Consider the following 22385-nt stretch of genomic DNA (forward strand, 5'->3'; position numbering starts at 1 on the left):
TAGGATCCACATATGCGTTCGCCGGCAAAACAGAGTGGACCGTTCATTCCTCTCTCTACCTTAAGCCACACGCTCAAACACAATAGAAAAGCACTCACACGCGCATGTGTGGTTGCGAGCGTACGAGTGAAGGATGCTGCCTGCTAATGACGCAGAACCAATTTAACCGTCAGCGGGTGGCCGAATTTAAATACCAACAAAATAGCGCGAGCTCGTGACAGTTTCAGCCATCATGATAACGATGGCGAACTGTCAAATCGCCGTTCTTGTCACCGACGTCCACTAAGATCTCAAGTCTTCTAACCAATGTCAGCCGCTGTACAATCGCTTGTCATACTAACATTCAATCCCACCGTTGATCTGTCATGCTTCGAGGGACAATTTGCACAAATATCAACTCGTCGCGGAGATGAAGACGGCTCACCACATCTACGCCTACACTAGGCATCCAGCAACAACAAACCCACTGGGAAAAATGGGGTCATTTCCCGTAGGAATGAAGTGCATCACGTCACTGCAGCTGCACCGCCCGTACGTTGCAAATCGTACCGAGTTGGCAGCAGAATGCCACTGCAGCAGCCTAAGCGTGTTTGTGGTTCGGCAGGTCGCGGCCTAGACGCGCAAACGCGAAAGGGATTTTACCTTTGCTTCCGCTCGCTAGCCACCCACACGGCAAGAGCGTCACCGCCAACGGCGGAAGAGGTTTCCGGATCTCGCGATCGCTGGGAAGCCGGGTTGGTAAAGGCAAGAAGAGAAGGGGTAAGGGATTGTGTGCGGCTGCGCGGTTGCAAAAAAAAAACACATCCCGATCGCCCTTTCGGGTTGGGCCAGTGAAAACCCGCGCAGATCCCGGCCACGTCAGTTACGAACCCGAGAGTCGACGCGTCGCGCGCGTGCTGTTCTCGCTTAAATAGATTCTACCTTACGATTACTCCGTTCTTTTTTTGTTTACTTATTTGTTTTGTTTTCTCGCTTCTCTCCTACGACGCACCGTTTCTTTTTTGTTTTTCGTGAACACGATTGTATTGTTTTCCATACATCGATCCTCCTTGCCGATTGGTTTGCGTTGCCGTTTGAAACCCTGTTCGTTTTTCCCTACTACCAGCCTCCGGATCTGGGTGTTTTTGCCATTTTTTTAAATATCTCTTACCTCACCCTCGGTTCGGCTAAAAGTGACGTTTCGTTGTTTTTGTTGCTACTGTGTGAGGAGAAATTGATTATTGGGTTTGAACGTTCTCTCCTTTACCTCTCTCTCTCTCTCTCTATCGTGCTCACCTGAATAACATCTAGAAAAATCAATCGTCACAATCAGAACGACGATCAATCAGGACACCGAGCAACAATTTGCAAACATCTCCTGCTCAAATTTTGCCGCCAGCCCGCCAAGTGATCATTGTTGTGGTTGCGAAAATGTTACCCAACATCGGTGCATATTACTGTCATTGGGGGAACTAGGCGTTAGAGAGTGTGCAAAGAATGTGACGGCTCGATTCTGTACCTGCCTATGCGCACCCACACGCCCAATTGATCGTCGAATCGTCACACCCACCCACACACTGGCACCGATCATCGCCCTGACGTGTCAGCAGCAAAAACCGGAGCCGAGGAGTGTTGTTTTTTCCCCCGGTTTTTGCTGTTTTATCACGTGCGATGAATGGAAAACAGGCCACAAAAATTCCACTCTCCGGTCGGCATTCCAAAGCCCGGTAGCTCACGCGGCAGGAATCACGGCAAACACCGATCGATGACCGACGATCACCGTTGGCTTGGTGTTTTGTGTTTTGGTGCTGCCTCCTGTTGTCGTTATCTGTGTAAGGATGCTGATAAAACGTCAAAATTGCGCCGTCAACGCCGTGCTGTAGCTTAATGGCGTGAGAAGAACGGCATCCACTCACACACCCGTCTAGGTGTGTGGGGAAAATGGTTTTAATGGGGGTGGGTGGCGTTATTTTCCCAGCATTTTCGATGCGCGAAGGTTACGGTCACTTCCAGGGCTGCGTTGTTTGACGTGTTAGTTGGCCACCCTGCACAAAATCTGGACGCGTGTGTTTTCCCCCACATCCACACCCGTGGAGGAGGCACCCTGTAGAGAAGGGGTGAGAGATAGGGACACCGGGTGGCGGCGCAGTAGTTTCGTTTTGGCAAGTGGCTGTGCGCACGCTGGTTGAGTGATTAAATCACCTTTAAAAATAAATTCCGATTTATCTGCTCACGTACACACATGCTATGTCCGCACACAAACACATGGTCTGACTGCGGGGGGGTTGGAGGCGGCATACCTATCGCCATCTTGTGTTTCTCCACCGTTCCCCGGAGGCGCACCGTTTTTTGAGGGAGCGTTGTTTTTAGTTCCGGTAGTGAACACATCAAACCACTGAACATCTGCATCTTACACGGGGGCTGGGGGTGGAATGCGGAGCGGAAGGGGTGAGAAAGTAAAATGTAATTGGCATTACTCACCCTCATCAACCCACCCCTAAATTCGCTGAAGCTTGAGGATGGTGCGCGAGTGTGTTAATACACGCTCGAAGTCGAATGACGTATCTCGCCATATCGCGGCCTCTCTAGAAAAAGGGGTTTGAGCACGAGGGGGTAACTGAATATTTTTGCAATTTTACAACCCCCCCTTCCCCCTCCCAGCTTGGTGTGCGTGTGCGAATTGGGAAACCCACTTCGAAAGGCGGCGCGGAACTGAAAGTCAACATTTTGAGAATCTTTTCGAGCGAGCTGAAGAATCCCAGAGTAGAAAACAAAAAAATAATAACACGTCTCTTATTTGCCGAAGCATCTCGCAAGGGTGAAGCAACGATACCGAGGGACGAATGGAGTGATTAATTCTGGTTCTGCAGAACTCACAAAACCCTCCAAAATTTCCCGAATCCAATGCAATTGGGTTGAGATGTTTAACTTTGGTTTACATTTCGGTAGGAAAACGAGTACCAGGAAAGAAACAAAACGACCTTGCGACCGTGCGATCGAACAGTGATTCTGTTTCCCTTGACGAAACCAAACGAATGTGAAATTCATCAAAACATAGATTTTCCTCCTGTGAGGTGAACAGTGCGTTTTGCACCAAAAAAGAAAGAGAGATAGAGAGAGAAAACACGAAAAGATAAAAAAAGCGAAAACCAACCAACGAAAACGCGAAACGAAGCGAAACTGGGACGCAGAGAACAGGACGATTAGTCTTCCCTCTGTCTGCTCCAGAAAGAAAAGCCAATAGCAATCGAAACAATAGCAAACAGGCTAACAACGACCGAAAAGCCAACAGCGTCAAGGAGTGTGATTTAAATTAGCGATGTAAAACCAGTTGTGAGATTGAGTCGGAAAAGAAAGCAAAAGCATAATCTGAACCATATACCATCGCACGCGCACACACTCGAGAGGCGAAGAGGGAACCACGAAGTTAGATCACAAGATAGAGGTGGCTATCGAACAATTCGAACTCCTCCCGCTCTCAATCGAGAGGAGTATGGATGCCAGCGAGTTCGCCAACTTCATCGCCCGGGAACTGCTAATGGAGCAGGTTAGCCAGGGGTTGGGGATCTTGTTTGAAGGTTCAAACCATTGATCCTAATAAGCTTATGTCTGTGACACATGAAACACATTGATCTTTACTTCTATTAAGTTCACGTATTTGACACATCCAGAAGTCTTTGACAGCTCTTTTCTTTGACTATTCCCCTCCAAAGTACTGCTGCAGTGCTAATCAAGGACTTCTTCTCTCTGTACTTGCAGTTCGGGGTGCACAGCGGTGTGCCAACGCTCACCACGGCAACTCTGACGCCTACGACGCTGAAGACCATCGAGCAGACGTTCATCGAGGCGACAAACGACGCCCAGATAAACCTGCCATACCAGGCCGGGTTCGTGCCACCACCGTATCCGATGGAAGAACACAGTCAGGACGGTGGCGTTAGCCAAGAGTCGCTCAGCTCCACCTCGAACGGGTCGTGGCACATCTCAGGCTCGCACGGGTACACTGCAGATGATCTCGACTCGAAGTCATCGGCTTCGCTCGAACAACCTCCAGCGGGTAGCAGCCTATCAGCACCGACCGGAACGCGTGCTCGACGTTCCGGGACCTCAGGTGGAAGTAGCAAGAGCGAAACAACAGGACTACTCGGATCGCTTGGATCATTCGCGATCGGTACGTCTGGGACGCCACCGGCCAGTAGTGCGGCTGGATCACGTGGTACCGGTAGTGGTGGTCGTCGTAACGTCGGTGGACGCAGACCTCACAAGCCGTCGAATCTGTCACCTGAAGAAGAGGAAAAACGCCGGATCCGGCGTGAGCGGAACAAGCAGGCTGCGGCTCGGTGCCGAAGGCGCCGTGAGGACCACACGAACGATTTGGTGGATGAAACGGATCAGCTCGAAAAACGCCGACAGTCGCTGCAGCATGAAATCCAACAGCTTCAGCAGGAGAAGGATGAACTTGAGTTTCTGCTCGAATCGCACCGAAAGAGCTGCAGCCTGCAAGCAGGAGCTCGACGCAGCCCGATCGAGCTGAAGCCCACCGAGCTGGAGGGGATCTCGCGGTTTGTGTTGCCTAAGATCAAAACCGAACCTGAGGAGGAATTCGCGCAACAGCAACAGCAATCCTCCCATCAGCATTCGAGCCAGCTCCAGGAACAGCTGAGTGACGCCTCCGAACACCAGCAGCCGGCACAGCCGAGCTCTCGGCCAAGTACTAAGAAGTAAGCATCTGCAAAAGTCCTTCTGGTTATGGAGTGTTTGTGACGTAGTTATTTTCGTGCGTAGTTGCGTTTGATATATGTATCCAACGAATGATTATCTCACCACACGCGATGGCATTTATTGCACATATGAAACTTCATTACTTATACTTTATTAAAAAAATCATATATTTAAGGCGGCTTTATTATTTAAGGGCGGGGTAATGCTAAGAGCTTCTGGCTTGTGTACTGTATGTGCCTTTGTTCAATGTTATTAAAAAAATCTTAATTTAGAAATAAGTGATTATCTACAACACCAGTATCAGTATTATCAGTTTAAAGTTCGGACTCTCCTGAATCCTTTCAATCTATAATGCGATCTTTAAGTTTCGTTTTGACGTAAAACGGTTACTACTTGCAACATTAGGGGTGTCATTGTTCGACTCAAATGCGGCGTGCGATATATTTATCCGAGGATTAATTATTTCACGACATAAAAATGAGCTTTATTGAACACCCAAAATTCCTTTAAATATGGTTTATTACACAAACATAGATGTAAGACGGTTTTGTAGTTAAGCTTCTGCTACCTGCTTTTAGCTTTTGTATGTATGTACGTGTCTGTTGTTTATGTGCAAATATTTCCAAAAAAAAATGAACTAAGAGAATCTCAAAATACCATGTCAGTATTATCAGGCCTCAGTTTAGGCTCGCTTGTAAAATATGTTTTTTAGGTTTTGTTTCGACGATAAAATAGTAAAGCTTTAAGATAATAAGTTCAACACGATTCTACAAGAATAGAGAATACAAGTAAAAACATTCACGCAAACCATACTACATGGAGCCTATTGCATCTATAGTTCAGCTGGAAATCAAGTCAGAGATTGCATGCAAAGCATATGACATCACGTCTGTTGCAACCCATCCCTTCATGTCAGCATATCATGCATCGTGCTTGCACTTAACCGGGGCATTATATGCGAGATGATGAGGTAGGGGTCCTCTGGCCGTATACTGTCCAACTGGGAAAGCTCATTCGACACAGTCTCGGTTGGTCGTTTATGCCGCACGTAGGGCAATAGTTACACTCTAATTATCTGAAACATCTTGTCGGAAGAGCTTCTCGTATCTAGTATATGGTAAACGGTTGGATCCACACATTCGTGACTGACAAATGCTCTCTTTTCTCTGCCATTTTAGGATCAAACTCCCGACGATCATGAGCGACAGCCTGGAGACGCCAACACCGACCAGTATCCTGGCCCCACTAATGGCCGGGTTCGGTACCAGCAAACCAACCATGGTGACGTCGGTGGTGGCCTCGATGGCGGCTTCGATGGCAGCGAACAGTGTTCGACCGGCACGACCTGACAGCCTGGACGTGAAGTCAGCTGCCCAGTACCCACTGCTAACCCGCTCGGACGTTACGGGGGCGATGGGAATCTCGACGCCCTCGAGCGGGCTCTTCAACTTCGAGAGCCTGATGGAGGGCGGTACCGGTTTGACACCGATTGCCGCCCCGATCACCTTCCCACCGAACCGGAATCCGCTCGAGTTGATCACACCGACAAGCACGGAACCGTCGAAGCTGTGCAGCCTGTAGGAAGCGGCAAAGAGCTGGCCGCGAACGCCACTGTTGCCTTCCGTGGCACTGCGCGTAGAACCCGTTTCACGCTTGGTAGCACCTAGCACTTGGACCGGCAGATAGCGCCCCTCATCCGCAGATCTACCTCCGGGAGGCCGGGAACGATCCAGGGTGTCAATGAGAGTTCACCACGACTCCGCACGTGCTGTTAGGAGATGTTTAACGCATCTGCCAAACATGGATTAAGAGGAGAGACCTCAGCGCTCGCAAAAGGACAATGTGACAAATGACAAAGGGGATAGTGTGTGCATTAGCTATCATTTTGATCCTGATTCGAATCATGCTACGGATTCGGAATTTTTGATGAATCTTGCATGCATGCGAGAGAAATTATTGCTCAAAACAGAATGCCGTCGAATGGCTTTTGAGGGCCTTGTTTTATTCACTAACAAGATTTGTTAGCAAAGAAGTAGGCATCTGGCATGCCCCGACTAGCATCGGGGATGACAAGTTCGCTTGACTGATACGCGCACACTGGCAGAAAAGAAAATGAGATAAACGGGCTACGCATGTCGAGGAAAGACCGCATTCTCAGTCTTATCGCGCATGAGTAAAGCCAGTAAACTTTTTAATACTTGCAACTTTGCTAACACAGCAAAGATAAATTTCCGCTGAACAAACAAAACTGGTCTCGATATCAAATCAACGTTGCTTCACTAAATAGGAACAAAGCACTTGATATGTTTCATCAGTTTTCAAATATGACCCCTATTTGCCAGCTCGTACATAACGTCTCATATAAATATGAGATACTGTATTTGAGCGATCAAAGGAAATGCTTCGAAAAATAACGTGATTTTTATCAGCAAATTTTATAACAAAATTATTTTTTAATTGTAGTTTTAATGGGTCATGTGCTGATATGTTTGAACCGTATCAAGTATTGTTGAATCTGGTCAATTATAGAATGAGATTTCATTGATGAATGAAATCCCATTAATAGGGCAAAAGCTCACATTTTATTATGTTTTTTTAATGACAAATCATGCATTATGATTTGATACTGCTGAAAGTGGATTTTATTTTAGAGGGCCCTTCCAAACAAACTGTACATGTCGGTTAGGGTGCCTCCGTTGTATGTCCCGAATACCTTACATCAAATGATACCTGAAGCTTTTCTTTACATATAATAAACATTTTCTCACGTGCGATGTTATGGCATGATGATCTTTTTATGAAGGATTTGCCTTCGACGCGCCTTCGGCGGACCTTGGCGTTGGTGGAGTAACTATAAATGATAATATATAGGACGCTGTTATCATAAGCTCGATCCACATTCGCAAGCAACTACTTTACATGGCATCTGAAACATCCAAATGTGTAACGTCTGTCGCAACAACGTGCAATCAGTGGCTGATAAGAGTCTAGAAGGAAAGTCCCATGGGAACTCAGCACCGCAATAGGGGTTTAACGCGCAAGCTCGCCGCAAGAATAGGATAGTGGTTCAATGCCTAATCCGTAATGCCTCAAATAGCGATAATAATAGTAATACGTTGTAATATTACCTTGTACTAACGAATAACGAAGGATGATTGTGGTTTTCATAGGATTACGCCGGTGTGTACGCCGTAAATGAACCAGAGTGAGATGTAGAGGGCGTTAGTGTACAGATTCCGAGGCAGTTGGGTACGACTGGACACTGCTTGTCCCGAAAATCGAAATGTATGCGTCAATAAAGGAGGAGAATCAGTATATGTAGCTGCATATATCTGCAAGATAAGCTGAACGGCTGGATAGACACATAACACAACCCAAAACTAGTTCGCTGGAAACGAAATTGGAGCGAAACATAAGCCAACCGCAAGCGAAAGAGACACTTTTTAATTCTAAGAGAGCGAATACCGTGATATGCAATTTTTTTCTTTCTTTTTCGTTTGCGTTGTACACCTACATACATTTAGGGCAAAACTACATTCATGATAGTTTTTTCTTCTTCTGCTGGCACGCGTCAACGGCTAACGTGTATCATAGGAATTCATTGACAAGAATGTTTGGAAAGTCCTGACGGATAGTAGAAGGGGCGCAAAAAAGTAGAATAAAAAAAAGCATGCAGTATCATGCAGGCCGGACGCGGACAGGCACATAGAGCATATTTACAAGCGTTTATACATATACATATATATATTTTTTAACATATACTACTATTACTACTTCGGTGCCAGATTGTGATTTGCCAGTTATGCACGCTGCCTGGGCAACGATTAGGATTTAGGTGTCGAAAGACGGGACGGTCCGTTCCCTCGCGCTCGTCGAAGCACCCGTGAAGCATGTAACTTTTACGTTAATTCCCTGTCCTGTAATTTGGTTCCAAACTTAGAATTTCGCTCAGAGGAATACCTAATAAAGAGGAAGTTATATTGAAAACGAAATATTGGCCTTACTTTATTGCTGATAGCTACAATGTAGCAGTTTTGGGGAACGGGAGGTATTAGCTTGAAAAGGACAATTCATCTGAATGCTCTTGAAGCTGGTAATTACACGTGTTTCGCTTGATGATCATCTTTATCCGCCATCTCGCGCGCAAAACTAAACGAACACTTCAGGTATGGTGTACTGACGTTGGTGTAGGCCTTTGGGTTTCGTAAAATTTTGTTCTCCAAAGCAGTCACATATTGGCCAGCAAGCAATCCAAGGATCCGCAGGGCGTGTAATATTTTTTTACTGCAGGCACAGCCTACTACATTGCTCATAAATTACTTCTCGTCTTGCAAGCTAGCAATCTCCTGTTCGTCCTTTGATGGAGGCGCACTATGCATAATCATTCATACGTCCATTTATACATTCAAAGCTGAAACTGAAAATAATAAAGACTCCACAAGACGCCACACCAGATAGGGGTTTTTGTGTGTTTGGTTTATTGTTTTCCGCTTACTTTTGCTTTACTGTTAATGACGTTAGGTTACTGTGGTCGTGCACTGTTACATTTCTGTTGTTGTTTAAAAATTGCTAAGGTGCTTGATTATTAGATTTTGAATTTTACTCTAGCTATGATTCCGTCAAATCGATTACGCTACCTATCTAGAATTGATTCAATCGCGCCGCGACATGCGCAAGCCGCTTACACACACGCCACGCCGAGACGGCGCGATGAGTTGGATCTGATGAGCCAGGGTCCTTTCGAGGAAATTTTTTTTCTTTTGGGACGAACCACCCCCTTCCTTCCTTCTAGGGATATCAGCCCCACATCGCGCCGATCCCGTGAACGCACGGTAGCGACAACTTTACAATAGCTACTCGGGTGCCGTGGTGTGTGTGCGCGAGGATCTCTTTCAAGCCCACGCCCCGGAATGGATCAGCAGTTCCTAAAGGGATTATCTTTTTTTTGAGCGAACAATCCACGCACAATCTCATGCTTATATCCCAATGCACACCCTTTTCCCGGAGGGTTTTTTTGTTTGCAATGCGATTGCTCTCGATATTTGTCTCCAAAAACGAAACAACACCACCGGGACGACCGGGTGTGGCGTATCCTTCGTATCGTTTGCCGGTGAAGGATATCTGCCAATGTCACTACCGTCGACCTCTCGCATGATATGGCGAACGATGCATTTTTTTCTATCTTTCTCTCTCTCTCACACACACACACACATACAAGAACAGACACACATTCATACGAGACACCTCTGCCGTCCTACACCTCGTCCTACGTTACGTACAATCCCGCGGCGCTGGTACCCAATTACGTATAAACGACTAATAATAGCTGATTCTGCACCACGCCTCGCAAGGAAGGAGCCGTTAGCTGAGTGGTTATCAACCCGACACGCTCTACCAAATGCAAGCAAATTGCATGTCCTCTTAAAACACCACAAAAGCCGTCCAGGGGAAAAAAACGAAAATATACACCACAATGGTTTAACCAACGATTAGATAAAAAAAATTAAATAAACAAAAGCAATAACGCTTCCTTCCAGGAAGGTGGAATGAACGGTGGCACGCCTTGGCGGCCTTCTTTCCAGGATGGCAACTGGGTGCAGTGGTGCATCGTTCCTCTAGCCCCCGACCCCGCCCGAAACTCGATCACATTCGAGCACGGTCTCGTTACCATAAATTCGTATATTTTCTATTAAAGCTATTGACTCATCTCGACGGCTGCTAAGGCCCGTGCCCGATTGCGGTTCGCCCTCGTGTTCGTTTTCGTCCAGTGCCGCCCTTTCGATGGCCAACCTTCCCCGCTCGCCACGATCCGCGATAGCTTGTCGTCGTAATATCTATCAGTATATGTATGCCTATATAAATATATATATATATATATATATATATATATATATATATATATATATATATATATATATATATATATATATATATATATATATATATATATATATATATATATATATATATAAATAAATATATATATATATATATATATATATATATATATATATATATATATATATATATATATATATATATATATATATATACACATATATATATATATATATATATATATATATATATATATATATATATATATATATATATATATATATATATATATATATATATTTATAAATATATATATATATATATATATGTTGGCTGAAACGGCCGTCCTGTTTCGTGTCGTGAGCATGCCTCTTTCTGATACCCTTTGGGTGTGCATATGGTGCTCACGTGTACACTGATCCACGTGTTCACCAAATGATTGATGCGGTCTGTCCTTAAACCTCAAACGAATAGCGAGCACATTTAACTGGAAATTAAATTAAGGGGAATACACAAACTGGAAGGAACCACCGAATTCGAGGATGCCGAAATTGATCCGCGTGTCGCCTAAAAACCTGCACTGTCCTCTCTGTCCGCGTTTTATATATATATGAAAGACCATTTACGACCGCTCGGTGGTGTTCCGGCGGTTGAAAATCGTGAACAAGAGGGAAAAAGCGACTCTCCCCACTCGGCACCGTTTTGCAGTCGTGTAAATGCTAGAAGGTCCTATCGTGTTTATCATCTATAAAGGCTGTTTCTTTTTTTTTCAACGAGGATTTCGAGACGTTCGCCCACGCCACAACCGCGTACTGGGCAGGAGATAATGTGATCCTCCTGGTTCGGCGGCATGAAACTCCTCCTCGCAGCTGGCCGTGCCTTCACAACATCCAGCCCGGGCTAACCGGCAGGTGGCAAGGACAACATCCGGGTCACAGGCGGATCTATATCTTTTTGGCACCAAGCTTCATCGGTCCGCCACCGGGTCCGGTTCGGGCTGCTCGTTTCGCTTCCAGCTCGCGTTGTCGCTGCATCTTCTTTTCTTCGCGTTTCCGGCGCGCCTCGTCCATTTTCGCGTTTCCTGTGGCCATGAATGATGGTAGGATAGGGAGAAAAAGAAGAAAAAAAACGAAACAAAACAAGCATGAGAAAGCGCAAGTTAAGGATCGTGTGGGCGTGCGAGTGCACATGAGGCGTGGACGGTGTAATTTGTGGGAGAAAAAAAAGAAGAAAACCCCTTCACAGGATCAGCGGAAGGAAACAGAAAACCCCTAAAACAAACGAAAGGATACGACCGATGTACGATACAGCAAGTGAATGTTTAACGCAAGTGACATATTTAAACGATGTGGAATATCTAGGAATACTTAAAAAAAAAAAACAAGACGTATAGGTTGTGGACTTAAAAAACGAAAGGGTTAACGTAAAACACGATGCACGATGCAGCGTGAAACAAAACGCAGGAAACCGTAGGAGAAGAATAAAAAGGAGAAAACCGAAACGAATCAACACCTGCATCAAAAAAGCACTTACGAACATGGCGTGTGTTGGATGGAAAGATGAGAGATGAAAGAGCGTTCGATGAAGCACTACATTTACGCTTGCCGAAGGGCACGTGGCAATCCCACATGAGGCACGATCGAGAACATTGCGGTGAAAAGCGAACAAAACCACCATTTTCCAACCCGTGTCGGTGGCAATGGCGATGGTGGTGACGATGATGAGAGCGTGCGTGTGATAGGATGGGTGGTGAACGGCAACTGACGGTGGCAAGGCTAAGCTAGGTCGGTGAAGGTGGCCACGGTTACGGCCGGTAGCTCAGTAGCCCTTTCGCCGGTTGTGAAAATGGTTTCTCCGGTGCAGACTGTGCACGATCGCGTCTGCCCAACACCGGAAAAGGAGAAGTAAATGCGTGTGGAATGAGAGGAAGAAGAAGAAAAACAGATGTGAAACATGAGTAGATGAAGGATTTACATTCAATTCCGGACGGATGAGGGACGTTTTCACGATGAACGAGAAAGAGAGGGAGAGAGGGCAACAACGGACATGACGCAAAATAAAAAGAAGTGGAGCAAGCCCGAAGAGAGAGAGATAGAAGGAGAGAAGAGAGAAAAGAAGAAAAACACCGCATTATACTTCTAACAGGGAGCCACTTCGAGACCGAATCTCGGTGGGCTTTCGAAAGGACATTCGTCCTGTCCTAGCGTGACCGCCTCATACCTGTGCTGGGTTCGTCGAGCGGTTCGAAATCCCCGTCCCCCCAACCATCGCCTGGACTGCCACCATTATTCCAGCTAGTCAGCTGATTGCTGCCACTGTTTGTGCCGCTGTTTAGCAGATTGTTCATGTTCTTGAGCGCGATCATCTTGCTCGGGCTGCTCGTATGGTTGGCCAGGTTGTTGTTGGTGTTGTTGTTGCTGTTGCTCGTGCTGGTGCACGTGCTGCTGCTGCTGCTGTTGTTGCTGCTCGGCTTCACCGTGCTGCCCGTGCCCGTGGACGAGCTGGTCGTGTTGTTGGTCGTACTGTTGCTGCTGCTGCTACCCCCTCGGCCCATCACAACGCCACCGGCATTGCTCCCCATCGCCGAAACTGCCCCACTCGCGTACATCGAGCCGGTGTGAACGTTCGCCATCCGTGACGCTTCCTTCTGCTGCGCCTGGTTGTGCTCGTCTTCGTCCTTTTCGTTCAGTTCCGCTTCGTTCTGTGGGGAGGAGATGGGTTCGCCGGATGTTAGAGAGGTGTGTCAGCTAGCCAGCTCCACCGTGCACCGCTTACCGGATCCTCCTCGAGGCTGCCCCAGTCCTCGTTGTCCCAGCCGTCGCGCATGTCGCTTACGCTGCCGACCATGTTAAGGGCTGGGTTCAGCTGGTTCGAGGTGCCAGCCATCGGGCTGCTCGGATCCTGCGACGTCTGGAGGGGAAGGTGCGCAAAACGAAGGGTGCAATAAAGGATACACAAAAAAATAAAAGAAAACAAGAAAAATCATAAATGGAAGCAAAACGGAAAATGCGGCATGCACAACTCACGTCCATATCGCCCCAGTTCTCCTGGTCCCAGTTGTCCGGCCCGTAATCGCTGGCCGATGCCGACGTGTCCGCACTCTCGTGCTCCAGCGAGGTCATCGACGTGACGCTGCTGGTCGTCGTGGAAATACTGCTGCTCGACGGTTGCTCTGCGGATGAGGTGTATTTTTTCGTTATTAACACATGTGGCATTAACGTGGCGCGGCGGTTTTGTTTTAGGGCGCGAGCCAAATCGTTTCGAACAAAATCGAACGCAAAAAACGTCAAACACGCCTAAAGCAAGTTGGCTAGCGAAACGGAGACGTGTTGAACGTGTAAAACAAAACGCTAACGAAAAAAAAACACGCGCTAAATTAAACTAGGCTTCACGAGACGGGTGATTCGACAAAACACACGAATTGGGAGGAGGGCAGAGAAATCGCCGCAGGGAATAGGAGATGGAGGGGGTTAAGTGAACGGTGCGAGGCAGCAGTTTGCTACATACCCAAAGAAGCAGGTTTACTCAATGTTTTACCCGTTAGCGGTGGCCGCGGTCGGGCCGTGTCGCTTTGGCTGCGGTAGAATTTGGCGGTAACGGCCGTAACGGCCCAGCCGGCCCACGTGGCGGCCGCATTTCCGAGCGACGGTGTGGCCGTATGCACGTCGGCCTCTGTGAAGCGCAAGAAGGAAGGTTTCTTTATTACTATTGGCCACATCGTAACCGCAACCGGAAGGCCACTTACCCATGCTTTCGCGAAGGCTCGGATCTTCGGACACCTTTTCCAGCTTGCCGAGAAAGCCCCGGATCGTCTTGAAGGCGGGATCGCGCACCGACTTCTCCGGATCCATCGTAAGCGGGCAGAGCGCGGGCAGGATGCGGGTGGCGACCTCGTTCAGCAGGAAGTACTGCTGCGTGGCCGCGAGAGCCAATATGCCGGCCACTCGTGACGGTGGAAATGGATCGCGCATCGCCCGGATGAAGGCGGAAACTAGGACACGTTGCCGAACCTGAAGAGAACAACGGTCGGATGTAGAGCGCATGTACGCTGGGGAATATTCCGAGCGATGGGTTTACCTGTGGGTGTAGATGGGGCGCTATTTTCCCCAGACACACAGTCGTGTTCGTGCGAATACCGCCCTGGTCGTCTCGCGATTGGAGCCGCGCAAAATGGCGCAACACCTCCACGTTCAGATTGTTATAATTCAGCTTCGGCGCTAGGTGGATGATTGACTGCAAGAGAGAAAAATGTGTGAGATCAGACACGTACTTAATCCAACCGGCTTTTGCGCTTACCTTCACGGTTTGCTCTCGAATGGTCGGATTGGTGTCTAGGAACCCGTGTGCGATCTGCGGAAAGATCTGATCGTTCACCACGTTCGGTTGCAGGTGTGAGATGAACAGATCGAGCTGTTGCAGCAAGCGGGACCGCGTCACGCGGTCGGTTGACGCGAATAGCTTCACCACGCACGGCACAATGCGCTTCTGATACTCGGCTTCCTCCAGCAAACGTCCCAGCTACAAGTTGGTGATGGAATAAGCAAGCAAAAGGATGTATTAGCGAGTGGCGAGCACGTGGCTCGCGAGAATGACTCACCTTAAACATTGGTGCAAGCACTGCAGAACCAGCATCGCCATACTCGTAGGCCGTAATTAGCTGGGGAAGAATTTTATGCCTACAAAATAGCATATGAAGCACAAAGCCCTCGATTAAAGACACATTCCGGAACGGTTGATGGCGTTACCAAAGCGTTACCTGCACACGTTAGCAGGAAAGTTGTCGATCTGAGCCGTTAGTGCGCTGAAAAAGCGCATCTTTTCCACCTTGTCCTTTATCTGAATCTCTTCTAGGAACAGTAGCGAGTCCACCAGATCGTTCTTGAAGAATCCACCCGGCTTGCGGCATTTGGTGATGACATCGGCCGGGTTTGGCCGACTGGCCGGTGCTGCACCGACGAGCTCGCAGTAGAGCGGAGCCAGCGATTTAGGGATCTGTAGCGAGAAGAGTGCCATTAACAAGCTTCCCCGTCAAAATGGACCACCAGTCGGTGACTCTAGTTACCCCCTCGATGTTCTTCAGGTTGCCACGCGTCTTCAGTGGCCCGTTGAAGGACTCCCACACCAGGCAGCCCAGTCCCCACATGTCGCTCGAGCACTTGGTCGCAGTCTTCAGCTTGTTCGTGTCGCTCTTTTCCGGCGGGTCGTATATCTCGAGCGTGGGAGGAATTTTGATAGGCGGTGCAACGGCCAGGTCAGCCGATGATACGTACTCCAACCCACCCAGCTTCCACTCGCCCGACGTGTTGACGAACACTGACCAGACGGACACGTTGTTGTGCCGCAAATTGCCATCGTTGTTCAGGAACGACAGGGCGCGCTATAAATACGGATAGACGAGGGCATAAGGTGTGGGAAGGTTAATAAAGGAGCATAAGTGGAATTAGGACGCCACCGGAAATGCATGCCCCTTCTCCCGGGCCGGCCCGAACCCACTGTTTCCGGTTCACTTGCCGTGCGTGAACATGAGCACATATGTTAGAAATGGGTCGGGCCAAATCATTACACCCGTCGTACCCGGACACATGCGGACGCCTTTGGTTGATTGGTGCGACATAGAAAAAGCATGCCAAAGCATTACCGTGATCTGGAAGATGCCCCACGCCAGGTAGAGGTCCCGCTGGGGCCCTTCGGCGGCCAGCTTGCTGACGTGCGTGCCGAGCGGCTCGACTGGTTCGGTCGCTACGTACAGGACCTTGTCCGTTTCGAGGCTGTCCAGGAACTGCAGGATGCTGGGATGGCGCAACGTTTTCAGCCGCTTCACCGCGGCCTTCGCTAGCTCGAGCTTGATGTCCGTACCGTTCCGGATGTCGTATGTGAACACGGACACCTCATCATTGGTCGCTTTCCGCTTGCCACGGTGCAGGCTCCAGATGCTCTTGGTGTCGAACTGTTGCACGGGATCGCCGATTTCATACGGGAAGTCTTTCGACGAATCGCGAGAGAAAAAGGACCACATAACGCACACACACACACACACACACACTAGCACACGCGCGCGCACGCCTACGGTCCCTCGTAGGTTTAATCTGTGTCCTTATCGGTCCTGCTGCGAAGGATGGAGGGTAACCGATACACGTACGGTAAGGGTGGCGGATGCCTTCCGCTTCCGCTCCAGATGACCACTATTTACCTACCGAGGTCGCAGTTTCGGTCACTTCGCTGGGGTAATCGAGTGCAAAATGCAAACGCTGCTAGATCAAGCCGAATCGGGAGGGCTTTTCACTGCGCGAAAATACGATTCGTGTTTTGTGTTTTCACAGTTTTCCTGCTGGCTGCGGTGAATATGAAAATTTTCTATGCATTTGACAGCATGCGCCTGTTGGTGCGTTTTTATCTGCGAGTTCACAACTTCGAACTGTATTTATGATTGTTTCGAATTTTATCACCACTGAAGCTATTTAATGCATTTTTAGCTTATCTATCGCAAAAGATTGCACCATATAATGGTAGACAGCGCTTGTCGGGGTGTTAGAGAGCGATTGGTTTATTTATAATAAAATCACCGTTTGTTCGACGTACACTTTTGTAGGATCAAATGTATATGTTATGTATGCTTGCCACGTCAAAGAGCTTTCAAACTATCGCCAATCAGCTGATGTGATTGCTAGGATCCGTGGCGCAGTAAAAGCTCAGCATATGGAACAACAAATGGCAATTTTGAGATTCCGTCCCAAATGCATCCTAATGCAACTGTAAAAGTCCCAGCGCAACTAATGGAGCAGATCTTTTCTGCATAAGCAGTTAGCAGGGATTTTGGAATATCGTTACACATACCGTACATTTCATTACACGTGCAGTATAATGGGAATCCTTGGAAGTTAAATCGTTTCTTTTTTTCAGTTTAATACGAATTTTTATTCATTTTAAAATATTTTATTACCCATTGTTTCATAAACACAAGCACAATCACCGATAGTAAAATAAAATCAGATAGAAAATAAAATTCAAATAATACAGTAATACAGTACTTAAAAAAATAAAATTTCATGAGATAAAAAAACGGTCCATTTTATGTACCAGATGCTGCTACGGGGGCATATGCATACACACAGCATAATCGTTCGAAAATTCGTCCGACTAATATGCATGCAGCAGCGGGCTCCCCCAAAGGTAAAGTAAATCCAATTGCAAAATAAAAGCCAATATATAATTTTGCGTGGGTAAGCTAGGCAAATTGCCGTCGACGGATTGGTCATTTGATGCCATCCGATCAACTGGCGTGCAGTCTAGAGCTTGGATTTACTAGCGGTAGCAGCACTGGCGGCTAATTGTCAGGATGGTTCTGTATTGTCCGGTTTGCTGGCCGCAATGTTACGATTGATGCTACGAGTGGTCGCGTCGTAGCGTATATTCATCGTATTTGCGTTACCCGCCTCAAGTGTGTAGCCAATCGATTTGTAGAATGGTATCAGCTTATCTTTGCAGTCCAGTGACATCTTGTAACAGCCTAATTGTTCCGCCAACAGGCTCACAGTCACGACGATGCTATGGCGGAGATAAAAAAGAGTTATTCGTTTCATTATCCCACGTGGTCCGAACCCAACGAGTGAGAAATTGGACATACAGTTTCCCAAGCTGCTTGCCGCGATAGGTGTCGTCAACCACCACATCCTCGAGCCTGCCTCTAGTGGCGCAGCCATGAATGAACTTGCGCTCCAGCACCAGGGTGGAACTGCCGATGATTTTGTCGTACCGAGTGTCGACAATTACCGTCACGTAGTAATCGCCACTGGCTCGCATTTGTGCGAAACGATCTGCAAAGATGTTGGAGGATAAGATGAGCATATTAATGTTTGTTCCTTCTCAGGATAAGGTTTGCTCGATTGTACGAACTTACTAAGGAATTGGGTCAACGAAACATCGCCTACTTTAGTCAGCTGGGACAAAATCTGCAGGAAACCTCGGTGAAAGTCGCCTGATTGCAGAGGCCGTACCTTTAGCCATGTCTCGCCAGGTATCGCAGCGGATATGCGCGGATTAAAATTTGCAGGAGAACGAAAAAAGTCCAGGCTCAGCAGCAGGGAGGGATCGTACAGCGACAATTCCTCCTACTCCGCCCAAGCACAGTTACCAGGCATTAGAAAAGCGGAAGAAACCAACACAAGATAAGAAACCGGAAAATCATTAGCTTGACCTTGACCAGTTTCTTCCGCAATTGAATGTCAACCACATGCTTTCGAATCGGGTGTGTCTGATATAGCTCTTAAAAGAATGAACATTTTTCTTTTTTTTTGTATACAAGCCCTCCCATTCGGATGCCACGTAAATGTTGCGAAAGCGGAACCACATCCCCTCCACTTACCTCCGACCGCGGACCGCCCATCACGAGAAAGGATTGCACAAATTTCAAATGAAAGCAACCGATCCGAGGCTCGCGTGGATCGTGGCAGGCTTCTGGTTTAATTAACGGAAGCTGGAGTCAACTCGTTTAAAAATCACACTAGAACATTTTACCCGCACCCACAACTAAGCTGCTCAGGCCGTCACTATAATAAATAAAAAAATAAACAAAAAACAGCCCAGCTGTCCTGGTATGCGCCGTGCGCCACAACACACGCAACTGTCCCGAGAAGAACAAATTGCGCTCACGCTGCCAGCGTGGAGCGGTTAATGAATCGCGCTGGATTGGAAATCGAACAATGCGGTTGCTAAACAACTTTCTCTTTGCGGCACCGAAGTATTTGGCTGCCGTTCTGACGGCAAGCCTGCCGACAAGGCAGCTTTGCGTAACGCAACAAACAAGGACTTTGTTTACCAACCCGGAATGACAACTGCGTGCGATGAATAGCGCTACAAAATGGGTTTGAACCGAAATCGATATGTAGACGTGTAAAAACAGGAAATGAACACCATTTTATTCAAATTAGAATGAACAAAAAAGAATATTGTACATCAAAAAATCATGCTAGGATGGCAAGGCTCATTAACAATTAAATGACAGCATGATTCAATGCAGTAAGATTAGTGATTAATTTTTGATAAAAGGAGGAAAATACAACAAAGTAATCATTCATAAGTAATCATTCATTCAAACAAGTAATCATTCATTCAGTAATCAAGCGTATGCAGTACAATTATTTGTGCAGTTTGAAAATGTGTTATGCACATACTTTTCAAAAGATTTGTAACGAGCTCTCCTGGCAACCTTGCCACGATATAGATCTCCCACGTCACACGAAAGCTTACGAATCGCCCACAAACGTCAACAATAAGCCACGACAGCTGACAACAAAGTGAAAGTTGTTGGAAAACCCGTAACTGAATTTGTGACTGTAACTGTGCTCGGTTCAAATCGAATCAAACCCAAGATCGATCCGTGGTGCCGTGTGCCGTACAGAATATCATTTCCTACTTCGTTGGACCTTTGGTGCTCCGTTGCCCGTCATGGATGCGATGGAGGATTTGAAGCAGAAAATTGACCAGGCCAAGCGGATGGCTTCTGAGCTTGCGTCGCGTGGCGGTGAAAGGGAATTCACTGCCGGAAGGGAACGGATCGAGAAGATGTCGGCGGAGGTGGTCGATTCGAATCCCTACAGTCGGCTAATGGCCCTACAGCGGATGGGAATCGTTAAGGACTACGAAAACATTCGCAAGAAATCCGTGGCAGTCGTGGGTATGTATGAACCATAGCTCGAACGCATGGAAGAAAAGGCGCTTATGGGGGTTTAAATTATTTTTCCAGGCGTTGGCGGAGTAGGCAGCGTAACAGCTGATATGCTGACACGATGTGGCATCGGTAAGCTGTTGCTTTTCGACTATGACAAAGTTGAGCTGGCGAACATGAATCGACTCTTCTTCACGCCGGATCAAGCGGGCTTATCGAAGGTAGAGGCAGCCGCGAAAACGCTCAATTTCATCAACCCTGACGTGGCAATCGTAACGCACAACTACAACATCACCACGGTGGATAACTTCGATCGCTTTCTCGAAGCGATCCGGACCGGAGGTGTAGAACAAGGCACTCCGGTGGATCTGGTGCTCAGCTGCGTGGACAACTTTGAGGCTCGGATGGCGATCAACACGGCGTGTAACGAGCTGGCGCTGTACTGGTTCGAGTCTGGCGTGTCCGAGAATGCCGTGTCGGGGCACATACAGTTTATCCGGCCAGGCGACACAGCATGTTTCGCCTGTGCACCGCCTCTGGTGGTGGCGGAGAACATCGACGAAAAAACACTGAAACGGGAAGGTGTCTGTGCGGCCAGTTTACCAACCACAATGGGCATAGTGGCCGGGATGCTGGTGCAAAACACGCTCAAGTATTTACTGCACTTCGGCACCGTATCGGACTACCTTGGGTACAATGCAATGATCGACTTCTTTCCCTCGATGAGCCTGAAGCCGAACCCGACCTGTGATGATAAGATGTGCGTACAGCGGCAGCAGGAGTTTCAAGCCCGGCCGGTTAGCGAACCTTCGAACGCCGTTGAGGCCGAGGAAGAAGGACCTCTGCACGAGGATAATTTTTATGGGATTGAGCTGGTGGCGGCCGACGAAGATGCTCCAACGAGCGCTGGCAAAACGCCCGCCAAATCAAGCGAAATTGCAACGGGGCTGAAGCTGGCATACGACGCACCAGTAGTAAGAGATGACACCTCCACACAACTATCAACCGACAACGATGTCAGCCTCGATCAACTAATGGCGCAGATGTCATCAATGTGAAGATCCCGTTCGCATGGGATTTGAAATATGTATTTGTCTTCTTATTCTTAGATTGCTCAACAACCAGTCATGGTTAAGAGCTGCCTTGGTAAAGTGAATTTTTCGAACGGCATAACTATTTTGGTAGCTCTTGTTGCATTATTGAAGCGCGCGTTGTTATTAAAGTATGACGCGAAGTCCGAATTTCGGAATGTCTCGGGTGATATGATTTTGTTTTGCAATCCACCATGTGGTTTACGCTTGTAATCTGGGAGTTTTTTTTCCAGCTATTGGCTTCCGGGGAGATATAGCACTTAAAAACCCAGTGTTACAGTTAGACGGCATGGCTGGCTACTGCTCCTATTTTTACATGTAAACAGATAAATCGCTTCGCTATTGTTGAGCAATCTGGAAGGGGCATCAATTATCGCCGATTTTCCTAATAATTACGTTCATGATCGTGTATTTGATATATAAATATGTTTTTAATATATGTAACGCAGTATCTCGCACTATTTTGTGGCAAAAGCAGTTTCGTATGTTCTTCGTACCGGATCGAATTAAAATGTATTGTAATTGTCCGCAAAGAGGGAAAGCGTACGATGGAAAACGGATTTATGGTATTGTTTTTTTATTGTTCTTGTTTTATCACACACATACAAATATTTGTAAATACATGATATATACATACACAAATATATGTACTCTTAAATTTAGATATATATTTATGTATGTATATCTATACATATTTGTATATATCTATACATGCATAACAATCGCTTACTCCCCTTACTTAAAAAAATGGTAATAGAACAAAACTACAGAAATGAGTACGTAACGTTTTTCTTTTTCCACGCAAAACTGAAAACCAAAAGGAAAAAAAGGTCCCACAGAGAGTGTAATTTGGCGCGTCTGCTCGTCCCGGGTCCGGGTTCTTCTTCGCACATAGAAATGATAACAACCACCAACCTTGCGAAGCTCCGAGCTGCTGCTGTTCTATCAATGATTAATAGTTGCTTTAAGTTTTATTTCTCCGAATGTATTCCCATTTGCAAAACAAGAAATGAAGCGAAAATCAAGCACCATGCGCGCTCGGTTTCGCTCGCGAGCAAAGGACTGTCCACCGTGTTGCGCACCACGTGTTC

The 22385-nt window shown here is 47.2% G+C and overlaps 5 protein-coding genes across 7 annotated transcripts in view; 2 read left to right on the plus strand and 3 right to left on the minus strand.

The window, feature by feature from the left end:
- Positions 1 to 958: 958 nt before the first annotated feature.
- On the plus strand, positions 959 to 8683 carry LOC128729173 (transcription factor kayak). Of its 2 annotated transcripts, XM_053822829.1 has the most exons (4): positions 959 to 1083; positions 2929 to 3526; positions 3739 to 4700; positions 5880 to 8683. In XM_053822829.1, the coding sequence occupies exons 2-4, from the start codon at positions 3473 to 3475 to the stop codon at positions 6280 to 6282; spliced, it is 1419 nt and encodes a 472-aa protein (XP_053678804.1). In that variant the 5' UTR covers positions 959 to 1083; positions 2929 to 3472; the 3' UTR covers positions 6283 to 8683. The 2 variants fall into 2 exon arrangements, with proteins under 2 accessions (XP_053678804.1, XP_053678803.1); XM_053822828.1 differs by lacking the exon at positions 959 to 1083 and having other exon boundaries at positions 2743 to 3526.
- A 2639-nt stretch (positions 8684 to 11322) lies between these two features.
- On the minus strand, positions 11323 to 16555 carry LOC128728787 (N-terminal kinase-like protein). 2 transcript variants are annotated; one of them, XM_053822433.1, is made up of 13 exons: positions 16178 to 16555; positions 15602 to 15916; positions 15296 to 15531; positions 15137 to 15215; positions 14836 to 15057; positions 14617 to 14772; positions 14285 to 14549; positions 14047 to 14211; positions 13566 to 13711; positions 13315 to 13449; positions 13179 to 13240; positions 12760 to 13061; positions 11323 to 11620 (listed from the first exon to the last, which is right to left on the minus strand). In XM_053822433.1, the coding sequence occupies exons 1-13, from the start codon at positions 16553 to 16555 to the stop codon at positions 11484 to 11486; spliced, it is 2598 nt and encodes an 865-aa protein (XP_053678408.1). In that variant the 3' UTR covers positions 11323 to 11483. The 2 variants fall into 2 exon arrangements, with proteins under 2 accessions (XP_053678408.1, XP_053678407.1); XM_053822432.1 differs by having other exon boundaries at positions 12760 to 13240.
- A 907-nt stretch (positions 16556 to 17462) lies between these two features.
- Positions 17463 to 19281, minus strand: LOC128728275 (probable glucosamine 6-phosphate N-acetyltransferase). The gene is made up of 4 exons (XM_053821895.1): positions 18902 to 19281; positions 18437 to 18647; positions 18164 to 18353; positions 17463 to 18084 (listed from the first exon to the last, which is right to left on the minus strand). Exons 1-4 carry the CDS (start codon positions 18920 to 18922, stop codon positions 17871 to 17873), a joined length of 636 nt encoding a protein of 211 aa, XP_053677870.1. The 5' UTR covers positions 18923 to 19281; the 3' UTR covers positions 17463 to 17870.
- A 702-nt stretch (positions 19282 to 19983) lies between these two features.
- LOC128728308 (ubiquitin-like modifier-activating enzyme 5) lies at positions 19984 to 21700 on the plus strand. The gene is made up of 2 exons (XM_053821928.1): positions 19984 to 20212; positions 20282 to 21700. Exons 1-2 carry the CDS (start codon positions 19984 to 19986, stop codon positions 21259 to 21261), a joined length of 1209 nt encoding a protein of 402 aa, XP_053677903.1. The 3' UTR covers positions 21262 to 21700.
- Positions 21701 to 22020: 320 nt separating this feature from the next.
- LOC128728306 (cytochrome P450 4g15) overlaps positions 22021 to 22385 on the minus strand; it is a 4799-nt gene continuing 4434 nt past the window's right edge. Inside the window, exon 5 of the mRNA XM_053821926.1 lies at positions 22021 to 22385. This exon is cut by the window's right edge and continues 349 nt beyond it. The gene's annotated coding sequence lies outside the window, so the exon portion shown is untranslated.

The sequence above is a fragment of the Anopheles nili genome, chromosome X (assembly GCF_943737925.1).
Source record: "Anopheles nili chromosome X, idAnoNiliSN_F5_01, whole genome shotgun sequence".
In the NCBI taxonomy this organism is placed as follows: domain Eukaryota; kingdom Metazoa; phylum Arthropoda; class Insecta; order Diptera; family Culicidae; genus Anopheles; species Anopheles nili.

Bases quoted from the DNA above. Each gene is read 5' to 3' on its own strand.
- LOC128729173 (XM_053822829.1), top strand. From the start codon at position 3,473: ATGGATGCCAGCGAGTTCGCCAACTTCATCGCCCGGGAACTGCTAATG. The intron at 3,527-3,738 runs GTTAGCCAGGGG...CTGTACTTGCAG, and splicing joins GGGAACTGCTAATGGAGCAG to TTCGGGGTGCACAGCGGTGT. The intron at 4,701-5,879 runs GTAAGCATCTGC...CTGCCATTTTAG, and splicing joins TCTCGGCCAAGTACTAAGAA to GATCAAACTCCCGACGATCA.
- LOC128728787 (XM_053822432.1), bottom strand. From the start codon at position 16,555: ATGTGGTCCTTTTTCTCTCGCGATTCGTCGAAAGACTTCCCGTATGAA. The intron at 14,550-14,616 runs GTAAACCCATCG...TGTTCTCTTCAG, and splicing joins CGCCCCATCTACACCCACAG to GTTCGGCAACGTGTCCTAGT. The intron at 13,450-13,565 runs GTGAGTTGTGCA...CTTCCCCTCCAG, and splicing joins AGAACTGGGGCGATATGGAC to ACGTCGCAGGATCCGAGCAG.
- LOC128728275 (XM_053821895.1), bottom strand. From the start codon at position 18,922: ATGGGCGGTCCGCGGTCGGAG. The intron at 18,648-18,901 runs GTAAGTGGAGGG...TGGGCGGAGTAG, and splicing joins TGGGCGGTCCGCGGTCGGAG to GAGGAATTGTCGCTGTACGA. The intron at 18,354-18,436 runs GTAAGTTCGTAC...ACATCTTTGCAG, and splicing joins TTCGTTGACCCAATTCCTTA to ATCGTTTCGCACAAATGCGA.
- LOC128728308 (XM_053821928.1), top strand. From the start codon at position 19,984: ATGGATGCGATGGAGGATTTGAAGCAGAAAATTGACCAGGCCAAGCGG. The intron at 20,213-20,281 runs GTATGTATGAAC...TTATTTTTCCAG, and splicing joins GAAATCCGTGGCAGTCGTGG to GCGTTGGCGGAGTAGGCAGC.